The following is a 12,178-nucleotide window of genomic DNA, read 5'->3' as shown; positions in this document are numbered from 1 at the left end:
AGGCAGGATGTATTTCCTGCTTGGAGGAATCACAAATGGAGCAGGAGAGGCAAAGTGGAAGCCGTGTGCTACAGTCTGGCTGGAGATGCAAGAGAAGCAATTACTGCTTTAACTCAGGGCATGAGGAAGCACTGGGACTCTCAGCAACAAGGCAGTGGACTGCAGGCGGATTAGAGGCATTAAGTGCTGCTGGAGAGGTGACCGAGCCCTCTCCATTAGCCAGCCAACCCCTTCATTACAAAAGGTTACCGAGCCCATCTCCCACAGACTCACTGCTCTCTGCAACTGATATTCAGTGCTCCTGCCACCACCACCCCTTGTTCCTGGGCAGGGCAGTGGTACCACATCGCAGATGGGCTGCGTGTTAAAAATAATAAATAAAGAAGCTAATCCCAGAACACAGGATTTGCACACTGGGGGCTGTGCCACACTGCGGCACCCCGTCTGCTTCCCAATGCTCTGCAGTGCTCGGGGTGGGCACTGGGTTGGGACAGTGGTGCAGAAAGCAGGTGCCAACTTAACCCTAAGTGTTACCAATTAACACATGAGGATGAACAAACCCACCTCCCTCATTAATTGGTGTGGTTGAAGAACCATTGGATGGTGCTATCCAGGGTGACCTCATGCTCCAGCCCGACCTAAGTGCAGGGTGCCAGACTCACTGCTTCACCCCAGCAGCATCTGTGTTTTAGCCCCTCCAGCTCCAAGCTCTTCTTTATGCAGCGATTCGCAGGGCCTGGGGCTGAACTTCAGCCTGGCAGGAGCTGATGGAGCACAGTGCAGCAGGGCTGGCTCTCGGCGGAGCAGACACCTGTCCGCTGGCACTACTCAAGACCTTGAGCACCATCTCCTGGTCATTCCTGATTTCAGTGGGAGTGACACTTCCTCCTTTCCGCTGTCACAGCAAAGCCCTGGGGACAAACCACATTCCTTGCTGTTTGCTTCCACAATTCGAGCTGGAACGGGAATGACCAACTATCACGCTGTCACAAAAACCTCCTGGAAAACTTCAATCTGTTCACCCTCTGGGCTGTGTGATGAAGCAGGCGCTGCTCACCGCAGGGCTGTGGCAGGGATCACCGCTCCGTATGTAAATATTGCAGTGGCAGAGTTCAACCTTTTGGCACTAGGGAAAGGAAGATAAATGCTACCGGTCCCCTCCGAGCCGCAGGAACTCTGCATCTATCTAATTGCACTTCATAATGGATTCAGCAAACCATTAATTATCAGATTATATTTTAGGAAACTGCAGATTAAAAAAAAAAAAAAAGACTTGATGAAATTTAGTCTTAAAGGGGCCACAATGAATGTTGCATTCTCCCAGCACCAAAGAAGCTTTACAGCAGGTACATGAATGCATTCTGCAAAGCAACATCCCATGTGCTGCTCTGAGACACAAATAACTTTGTTAGTGCCTTATGAATGTCTACAAACCTGTTCAGTCTTTGCTGCACATCATTTCTTTTGTCAGGGTCAGATATATGGGGTTGCTTTCCCAAAAATACAAATAAACGTCCCAAATCTGAACCTCCCTTGTCAGAGAAGCATGCCCAGGTATGGTCCAGAACCAGTCCAGTGCACACCAGGTGCCACACATGAGCACCCACTGCTCACTATCACTTGGTTTCTTCACAAATCAGAGTAACTTTGTCATCAAACAAATCCTCCATAGACACCGTCACCAGCTCCGAACCAGCTTGGCTTGCTTGGGATTCAGGCAACGTCACAAAGACTTGGGAGCCAGTGAGCTGGGCCTCATCAAAAGAGATGATGTGTTCTGTTGCTCCTTGCTCTGACGTCTGAATCACCTGTGTGCAAGATGAACTGAGTCAGACACTGCACTGCTTTTCTTGTGGTCGCTTTGCTATGCACATCTTTCCCAGCCCAGCTCCTGTAGTAACATTCAGCTTCACACCAGAGGACTGCAATTACAATAGGCTTGAGGCTAATAGTAAACTCCAAAGCTCCAAATATCAGTGATGCAAAAGAGAAAATGGAAGAACCATTTAAATATTTACCTCCATAAAATTGCTATAATTTAGCTCCATAAGCAGTCATAGACGATAAAGATACTATGATTACACACTAGAGGAATGGCAGCCCAGGGAATCCCACATACTGGGCTCCTTCATGCAAGGAGCTAATCTCCACTGATGGCTGAAATATTACATTTGTCACTGGGAGTTGCAGTCTGCAAGAAAGAAAGCATGGAGGGGAAGGAATGAATGATGGTGGTGGGTTGAGATCTTTTCCCTACCCAACTCAGACTGCAAGTGTTGCAGCATCTTCTTTGAGCCTTCCTGCAAGCCAGCCTTGCACTAGCACAGAGCACTCTAACCCTAGAGCACCCTGGGCTTAGAGGATTATGTCCTGGATGCCTCTAATCAAGAGTGCAGAAAGAGGTAATCACAAAGTGGATTTGGGAAAGAACAAGAGGGTTGAAAGGGGAGGGCTGCAAAACACAGCAGTCTCTACCTGTACAACCTGGGCTGTGGTGGCTTGGGCCTCTGTGAAGATGACCTTGGGATGCTCAGCGCTGCAGTGCCCTTCCAGCTCACCCTGGGAGGTGAAGAGCTCCCCGCAGAGCCCACACGTGAAGGTGCTCTCTGCCTGCTTGAAGTGCTCAGTGGTGACGTGGTGCTGCAGGGCCCCTGGAAAGCAGAAGGAGGCTGAGCAGTACAAGCATGAAATGGCTCTGACCCTGGGGAAGATGCATCACTCTGCGCCTGGGGTGCAATGGCCAGGGCCAGCCTGAGGGCACAGGGAGCTGCAAATGACCAAGATGTACAGGGTTGAAACCCACTGGGGACTTACTGCATGGGTTCAGTTCCTTGTTTCCGCATGCTGATATCTCTTAACCTGTACTTAGCTCTCTTAACTCTCTGTCCAGTACTACAGGACACCACCTAAACCCCAAGTAATGTGAGTAACAGCAGAGGTAACACACCTGAGTGCTGGTACTTCACGTGGACCTGCAGGAGAGCCAGTGTGGGAAACTGCTCCTTGCACATCTCACAGTCATGGAACTTCACATCTGCAAACAAGATCATGAAGAGAAAAGTGTGCACCAAAGGTCTTCTACAAGAGACAGTGCTTCTGGACGAGGGCTTTGTTAACACTTCAGCAACACATCTGCATACAGATAGAGGGAGCACCTTTGGAGACAAGGCAAGGGAAGAAGAAGCCAAGAGCAACTGAGCTGCAAGTTGCTGAGATGAGACTTGCCCCTACTACGGGATACAGAGAATTTGCAAGTAAACATAATGCATAAACTTGTCCTGTAAGAATTATTGCTTCCTCTCTGCCAGCAGTCAGCACATGCTGTTGCTGGCTAAGAAATGGGCTGTTACCTGAGTGCTCTGCCTTTACATGCCTTCGGTGAGCAGCAGTGCTGGAAAAGGTTTTGTCACAGGAGCTGCACTGCAAGGAAGAGAACTTGGAGGAGCGGTGATTCTGAGCTGCAAAGACATCAGGATGGTGGGTCCGGTTGTGATACCATAACCCTGACAACTGCTGCAATGATAAGGACCAAATTGTGGTTACAACCCAAAGCTGCTCCAGGAGTATTAAGACAGCAAGAAGCTGTGTGTGGAAAGCAACAGTAAGAGCAGGACTGTACTCAGCTGATACAAGTCACCAGTCAGACCCACACATCTTCCCACAGGACAACAGCCAACACCACATTTCTTCTCCATTACCCCCTGAAGAGCTGAACACTGCAGAATCCCTCGTCCCCATTTCACTACTCACTGCAGGTCTCCTTTCAAATTTCTGTTGCCTTGTAAGAATGTGCTCCCACACACACTCCCACTGTAGCATGCCATTCGCCATACGAGTATTTTTATTCCTATAGTTCTTGGCAGTTAGAAATTTAGGTGAAATAGATTCCTGAGGGTCTGGACAGGCAAGTACACAGTCCTCCTGCAATCACAGCCAATCTGTCTCCATGGACCTGCCTTCTCCCTATAGTTTCTGCCTCCTATGTGCAACTTTTTCCTCTACTGATGACACTCAGTGCACATGGCCAGGGGAGATGTCCTCATGCAGTAACAGGCAACAGCAATCTCCAGCACGCCAGGCTAAATCCTTGCTGCCCTAGCTCACCTGGTAAGCTTTGTTGCAGATGCCACAGCTGAAGGGCTTTCCTCCAATGTGGGTCACCATGTGGCGCTCCAGGAGGGATGGGGCACTGAAGACTTTGGAGCAGTCGGGGCAGGGGTGGTACTCTCGGGAGTGGACTTCATGGATGTGCTTGCGGTGTTCCTGCAGGGTGGCAAAGCTCATCCGGCACTTCCTGCAGTCGTAGGGATCTTCAATGTCTGGTGCCCAGGAATGCCACAAAGATGGAGGAGATTAAGAATGCAATGAAAAAAGAAATGAATTCAGAAGAGAATTCATAGAATGGCGAAAGAGAAGGGAAAAAGTGTTTGTTAGTTCTCAGGTGAAAAATAACACTTAGGTTTTGGCCTTGCATGCACCTAAAGCTTCCCATGTTGAATTCCCAGCAGCCCATAGCCTGCTGGAAGCCAGCTCTGATGTTTTCTTTCAGACAACACTATTCATAGCACCCAAACATGAAATACCAAGCCAGTCTGGAAACTAGCAATGCCTGCACGTGTGTCCACCGGCCACAGCCATGCAGAAGCCATGCCTTGCAGGCTGGGCTGCCCAAAACTGGGGAGACAGCTGGTCACACTCACTGTGAAAGGACCGGAGGTGGATGGAGAGCCCATTGGCCTGGCGAAAGCCCTTCCCACACTCCCGGCAGACGTATGGCTTGTCCCCTGTGTGGGTTCGAACATGGCGTGAGAGCTCGATGGACTGGGCAAACACAGCGTCGCAGTACTGGCAGGCATACATCTTCCCTGCAGGAATAGGATAAAGGGGAATGGCTTTAAACTAAAACAAGGATTTAGGTCAGCTCTGAAGAGAAACTTTCACTGAAGAGAGCAGCGAGGCCCTGGCACTACTGTTCAGGTGCCCCATCCCTGCAGGTGCTCAAGGACCTGGGGAACCTGATCTGCTGGGGGGCAACCAGCCCATGGGATAGGCTTTAAGGTCCCTACCAACCCAAGCCATTCTGATTCTGCAAGACTGCAAACTACACAGGCTTTCCTGGGGTAGTCTATTCAATACTAAGTTGAAAAGGTCCTAGAGGAAATCACGCCTGCACAAGGAGTATTCAATTAGCAGAGACCTCAAGTGTCTGGAGGTATTATACACGTTGGCGTGTCTCACATTCAAAACTAATTGCCCAAGTGCATGGCACTCATGCAACATTGTAACGCTTGAGCATATTAATTACAAACACAGTGACACATCCTCTGCAGTCATGAGCTGAAATGGGCATGGCTAAGCCCTGCCTGTGGAAGGGGCTGAGTGTAGGAGCTGATGTGAAACATTATATGAAATTCAGCCAGAGGGAGTGATGGGAGAAGGCAGGAGGTCCTGAGGGAGGCAGCCACACTGCAGGAATTTAGATATGAAGGGACAGAGCAGAGCTACCCAGTAGAAAAACAAGAGAAAGAGGAAGATCCCTTTAACAAGAGGCAAGCCTCTAACATGGAGAAGATAGAATGGAGCAGAGTGCTGGGACTGAGAAGAGTCAGCAGCTGAAACCACACAAGTGAAGGAGAACTGAGAGCAGCTTGCTGCCTGGGCTCTCCCAAAACATGCACAGACCAGGAAAGAGGCCAGCAGCAAGGAGGCAGATGAAGAAGCATGGCAGGAAGAAGTGGATGGGGCAAGCCAAGCCTCACACCCCAACTAGGGATGGGCTCCTGTGGAGAAGACTTACCCTCAGAATGCTTTTTCTTGGTGTGATAGGCGAGGGCCGAGGCCTGCATGAAGGTCATCAGGCAGTGCTTGCACACAAAGGGCCGGTCCCCGGTGTGCAACCGCAGGTGATTCTTCAGCGTGGAGTTGGCTGCAAACTTGGCCCCACATTTCTCACAGGAGAAGGGCTTTTCGTCAAAATGCTCTGTCAGCTTGTGATACTGCATCCCTGGTGACAAGAGGAAGACAAGAGGTGGACCAGTGCAACGTTAGTGTTCAGCAACCCAGTGCCAGCTCCCACAGCCCTGCCAGAAGCACCTCCTGCTGTTTCACTCATCCCAACAGACACAGGGCACTGAGAGCTGGCCACGGGGAGGGCTGGGAGCTTGCACACCTCTTGCTGGCCCTGCTAAGCCAGCCGCAGGGCTGGAACAGCTCAATTATTTTTAGAGGCTTTTAAATTCACCAGTAGCCCCACTTTTCCTTGATGAGCCATGTGGAAAACCAATTAGGGAAGAACTAATCAGAAAGCAGTTGTGCTCAGTAGGGCAGGAGAAACAATCTGAGCTGCATTTCCCACACATGGCACTCACAGAGCTGTGGGGAGGAGGAGAAGATTACAGATTATCATTTTATTATGTCATCCAGGTTTCCCCGGTGTGTGCACAGGGCCCTAAAACAAACACCCCTTTCCTCCCTGCTATCATCAACTCTACCTGAAGCATGAGCAAACTCTCTGCCACAGATGTCACAAGTCACAGGAAGACGCTTCTTCTTCTTCTTGGACATGCCCACCTCTCCATGGACCTCCAGCTGATGCTTCTCCAGCTCCTTCTTTGTCGATTTGACTTCAGTGCATTCCTTACACTGGATTTGCTTTCCTCTGGCCACCCGACAACGTTTCATGTGCACCTTCAGGCGGCAGTAGAAGTGGAAGCTCTTCTCACAGGCTTTGCAGATGAAATCCCTCTTGGAAGATGCCTTCTCTTGCAGTTCCTTTGGTTCCTTGATTGCAGCACCTCCTGCCTTGTCCTCTTCTTTGTCCAGAGCTTCCACTTGGGATTCACTGTTCACTTTCCACTTCCTGATTCCAGGTTTCTCTCCACTTCCCTCAGTCAAGAGCCCTGTGTAAAAAGCAGCTCCTGCTTGAGAGGTGATCAGGCCTGAGTACCAAACCCCTGGTCTCCCATCTCCTGAACACTCCTACACAGCAAGTCATCCCTATGGGGCAAGAATGCACATGCAAGAGATGCTCAGGGGACATGCTGTCCAACACAGCAGTGGTTCACAGCTCTGCCCAAACGTGGTCATGGTAACCCATGGTACGAGGCATGGAGTAACCCCTGAATTCCACACACGTGTACCAGGGGTTCAATTAGATGTCAGAGCAACAGCCACATTTTTCAAAGAGCTCATTCTTCCCCTGGCAAGAACAGAAATAACTGTTGTTTCTAAGAGTCTGCCACCAGCTCAGACACGTGATGTTGGGCTCGTGCTGAAATGTTTGAAGATCTGAGCCTCGGGTATGATGTTGTGCCACTGGGTCAGGCATTGACAGTGGATATCTAGCCACTAAAATCATAAGAAATCTCAGGAATACTTTCCAAACACAAACTCTTTTAAAGAGAACACACAGTCTTGCTACAATCCTTTCAAGTCTTCTGGTTAGGGCCCTGGGGTATTTTAAGTCACTCATTACATTCATTTCTTTAAAAGTCTAATGCTTTTCCAAGTCCCTGTAATGTCATCATTTCGAAAAGCACAAGGTTCCCAATCTACAGAAAAGATCCACATGGAATACACATATGGAAGAAATCAAAATACAAACAGATATATTTGGCTCCTTTGTTATAATGAGAACCATGCAATTCTGTGGTCATGGAAACCACTGCAGAGTTATTTTGCCAATGCACAGGAAATTCAGCCCATATTTGCAAAACTTCATTGCTGCCCTCCTCATTACGGGAAGAGCTCAGCAAAATTTTCTCCCTGCACAGTGATATAAGCCCAAATTTCCAACCAACCAGAAACCAGTTGACATATTCCAATGGACACCAACTCAGAAATGTTAAGATGTCAAGTGGTGACCCATCAGCCCCTGAATATGTCAAGGGAACAAAACAGACTGTAAGACTGTTGTGCAGTTTGTCCTCCTCTGTCAAGACAGCAATACACACTCTTCACCCCTAAGGTCTCTTCCCTCATCCCTATAACCAACACTGACAGTTTTTTCTGATTTAAGCAAACAAGAATCTTGAAATGTTGAACATCAGAAAGGGATGAATGTGGATGAAGATATGCATGCTAAAGAAGCCAGAAATTGATATGCCTGGAAATGCCACAGCGGCAGGAGCATAGTCTGAATGAGACAAAAGAGAGCAAGTTTGCCATAGACTCTATTGGGCCAAGTGCTAGCTTATGGTGCTCTGGCTCTTAAGCCTGCGATAGTGCTGCTCAGGATCTCAGGGATGGACAGTCCAGAGTATTTCAAGAACTAATCAGGATACAGATGTGCTGGAATATGGCTCTGGGAGAGGTACAGGTAAGTGTTCAGCCTACACAACAGCAGAAGACTATGTTATAAAGGCAGGGAGAGCTCACCTTCATGGTGAAAAACATCAAGGATTGACCCTCTGTATCTGCAGGGTGATGCTACCACCACCAGAGAGCTGTTCTGAATGAAAGCTGAAGCAGATCATGTGTAATCAATGAGTAGGTACAAACACCCAGTATTCCTGTGCCAGTATAACACACACTTCTTGGATGGTAGGTCTGTATACATCAGAAATGCCTCAGGCAGGAATTGCTGACTGTGGAGTCCTCCAGGACTTCATTCTGCTTTGTGTTCTCTCATGGCAAAAACACCAGTACTGGAAGAAAAGCCCTGCTGGTAATTATGGTGCATCTCCTTATGAGTTCTCTTTCTCTTTTATAAGCTTTCTGCTAAGCTGATAATCCCGGTGGCTGCTCTACTCCACCTGCAATTCATGGCAGATACCAGACTCCAGAAGCAAAAAATTCTTTATGCACAGCCATTTGTCTCCCACTTCTTCAAGCTGGAATAAAATTCCACTTAATTTTTTGCATCTATCCTGTGTCAGTAAGCACCTGATGGTCATTACAATGGTTGCTGACAAGCAAAACGAGCAAAACCTTTACAGGAGAGAATAAAGTTTTGCTTGCAGACTCTTGGATTCCAGGAGCTGTTTCAGGTCTACATTAAATCTCAATTGTGTTTTTTAAACTCAAGACTATGCAGAGGAAAACTTCATTATCTCGAGTTCTTGACACATTTCTGAAATTTGAAAATAAGGCATACCTTGACAAATAAGGTCTTCCAAGAAGTTACTCTAAAAAGTCCTGGAAAGCAGCTCAATAGTGAAGTGATAGTTAAGACAGCTAAATCTTGTCTTTGCAAGCATCAGCTGAAGCATTAAGAGTGCTCCACCTACAGAAGTGGGAAAAACCAATAGACTTTATATCATACCTCCATCAGAGAAACTAACTTGTTATTTTGATGATGTTGAATGAGGTTGAGCATGGATGCAGATTCCTCCACAGGAAGTCCTGTTGCTTACCAAGTTGCTCAGCTCAGGTATCAGAGATATCTCTTCTTTCTTTTTGTGGCAAAGATGTAAAAAAGATAGCTTTCCAATGGAAATGCTCGAAGAAGTACATACAATTTGCATGTATGTTCTTCAGAAACGTAAGATTTTCTCTGTTTTAAGCAGAAGCTCACATTCCTCAAACATGAGGCCCTCAGTTATCATTCATGTTTCATGCTGAGAGCCAAATGGCTACTGATCCAGAACGCCACCTGCAACACTCAGGGCTGTTAAGCTGTGATATCAGAGCTGAGGAGATCAGTCTTAAAATTAAGACATGGAATGTCAAAGCAAAGATCATTAGATGCCAAAAAGAGACCAGTGACTGGCAATTCTCCTTGGATCGATTCATACAAAATACATGTTTTTGCCAAGCAGATACCATTTTTCCAGTCCTTTTGTTTTTGATGTTGTTTCTTGCTTGCTTATGTCCCAGCCTCTCCTTGGCTTGAAGCCCTGCAAGACGCTCAGTAACAGCAGTCTGTTCTCTTTGATATTGGTGCCAGAGAAGCAGGCATCTGTCAGAGTAATTTAGCTGACTCCCCAAGTCCCTCATTGGTAAGCACTGCAAGGTGTCCAGCAGCTAAGGTGGACTGCACCTTCAAAGACACGTGTGTTTTCTGTTGGCCTACCTCTTCTAGAGCCACCAGGGCATCAGTCCCAGTACATCCCACAGTCAGTTAGGGTTAAGGCAAGTGAAGCAAGTGACTGGAACTTCAGCAGGGGACAGAGAAGGAATGGCAGATGAGAAGGAATCACCTTTCTTCTGGAAATCCTCATCAGAGCCATGACCAGACAAAAAGGCCAGCTGGATTGGCAGCAGTTCTTACAGAGTTTTAAGAGGGGAAAACTAGATTTGAACTGGGTATGAATACTGAATATACAGCACAGGACATTTCACAGGGAGACCATTTATGCTAAGGGAGTCCTATAAGCAGTCCTTGATTCCTTCTATGCATGCATCCAAACCCATCTACCACCCTAACAGCTTTTTCCTATTGCTCACAGAGGCAGGCTGATGAATGGCCACTCTCTCTCTGCCCCTTCCTGGCATACAGGGAACATTTGCTTTGCTTGTCACTGACAAACATGAAACAATGGCAAATGTCAAAGCCAGTAGGCTGGTGTTCATGCATCCAGCTATGGTCCTGACCCAAATTTTCAAACCAATTTCCCTTACAACAAGGCAAGATACTAATAACAGGCTGCTTACTCTAACTAGCCAGCAATCTGTGAGTATTTCCATGCTGTGTCTATGCTAAGCAGCTCTGGCACCACAAGTAAATGGAGATGGACTGAGCTGAATCAGCATCCGTGCTCAGATAAAAAACACATTGTGTACATCCCATCGGACTGTGCAGCCCAAAACATCTGTACTTGGATGCACTGGGAAATGTGGTGACATAAAAACATATGTGAGACGACAGAAGAAGCAAGCCACATTTGCATCCTTTTCAAGAGAATGCAAACCTGCAGTTGCCTTTCTGGCTCTCTGTTATCTTTTTCATTAAAGCACCAAATCCTGTTAAGCATTTTTCCTTCAAATGATGGATGCAGAGACACAATTCAGCTCAGCTGGAAATAATTCCATAGCTCAGGGCAGGGTCTCATACACCATTATTGATATGCATTTGTTTCTGAAGTTCAGGAAATTGCTATCTGCATATGCTCCACTCGTACCTTTGTCAAACTGCTACAGTACATAACACTCACCTACTGCTGTGGGACTCTCCTGTGGGATCATTTGCTCTGGAAAATGTACATATAGCAAAACCAAATTAAGGCACAGTAAGACAATTAACTCAGGGAATAGTCTGGGACTACAAAGTGCACCATCACTGTCATCTTTTCATGAGACAAGTGCACTCGGATGTGAGCTTTTCACAATCAGCCTGTGAAGTATCTGCACATACAGCAAGTCAGCACATTATAGCACCAGGACACTGCTGTCTGCTACCACTCAAACTCGCCAAAACTCACAGTGCTATATGTAACCCACTGCAGAAAGATGAAAGTCTGTTCATTCCTTACCCACATGCCCTAGCTCCTGCATCACTGGCTGCAAGTCTGGGAAAGACTCATGGACATTGCACAGCAGCTGACAGATCTTGATGGCTGGAACAGACTTCTCCTGTGCCGTACTCAAAGCTGCTTTCAAGGAGGCCTCTGAGCTTTCCTTTTGAGCAGAAATACTCAGTAGCTAGAGAAGTAAAAAGAAGAAAACATCACGAGACAGAAAATCTGGGCTGTCAAGGGTCAGGATGGTCTGGGAATGAGGGCAGTTTCCCTTTTTCTGTTTCATCTTTACTGTTGGGAAGCTTCTCAGAGAAACGAGGGAAAAAAATTATCTTTCCAAACAAGTCTTTGTCCTTCCACTGATGTATGAGCATGAGCAGAGAGAATTTCTGGTCTAAAACAAGTTACAATAAATCAATTCTCAGACTTTCTGATTTGGCATTAGCTTACTTAAAACCACCTCCATCAAAAGAGAGGTTTCTCAATGCCTTACAGCACTGAGTTTACCCAGTATGTAAATCTGTCTTTCATGCATAACTTTCTCTAGAATGCAAACTGTGCTGGTTCCAAAGGGGGGTATGCACTGCACCCCTTCGTACCTCTTTCACTGCTTCTGTGAGTCCTGCTTCCCCTGGAGCCAAGCCCTCCATGTTTGCTCTCTGCTTAATGGCCTCTGAGATGAGCTCACTGTGCCGCAGGATGATTTCGATGGCTGTGCTTTCACTGGTGGCAACTGAAGAGGAAAATAAAAAGTATGTAAAAACCCAATATGAAAAACTCAA

General features: G+C 47.2%; 1 protein-coding gene across 25 annotated transcripts in view; it reads right to left on the bottom strand.

Annotated features, from left to right (window-relative positions):
* ZBTB40 (zinc finger and BTB domain containing 40) overlaps positions 1–12,178 on the bottom strand; it is a 48,847-nt gene that overhangs the window by 14,327 nt on the left and 22,342 nt on the right. For 16 of the 25 annotated variants that reach the window (XM_090122789.1, XM_031607982.2, XM_090122798.1 and 13 more), the window contains 10 exons: positions 11,996–12,129; positions 11,412–11,580; positions 6,492–6,899; positions 5,798–6,004; positions 4,701–4,865; positions 4,105–4,319; positions 3,351–3,513; positions 2,948–3,034; positions 2,476–2,651; positions 565–1,808 (listed from right to left, as the gene is read on the bottom strand). In XM_090122789.1, the coding sequence (XP_089978915.1) occupies positions 1,617–1,808; positions 2,476–2,651; positions 2,948–3,034; positions 3,351–3,513; positions 4,105–4,319; positions 4,701–4,865; positions 5,798–6,004; positions 6,492–6,899; positions 11,412–11,580; positions 11,996–12,129 (1,916 nt within the window). In that variant the 3' untranslated portion in view covers positions 565–1,616. Of the gene's footprint in view, positions 1–564; positions 1,809–2,475; positions 3,035–3,350; positions 3,514–4,104; positions 4,320–4,700; positions 4,866–5,797; positions 6,005–6,491; positions 6,900–11,411; positions 11,581–11,995; positions 12,130–12,178 lie in introns of those variants that run through there. The other 9 variants (XM_090122805.1, XM_090122806.1, XM_090122800.1 and 6 more) reach the window with 8 other exon arrangements.

This window comes from Phasianus colchicus, chromosome 22 (genome assembly GCF_987193195.1).
Source record: "Phasianus colchicus chromosome 22, bPhaCol1.hap1.1, whole genome shotgun sequence".
Taxonomy (NCBI): domain Eukaryota; kingdom Metazoa; phylum Chordata; class Aves; order Galliformes; family Phasianidae; genus Phasianus; species Phasianus colchicus.
The sequence above is the reverse complement of the archived record's forward strand: the minus strand, read 5'-3'. Positions and strand labels throughout refer to the sequence as shown.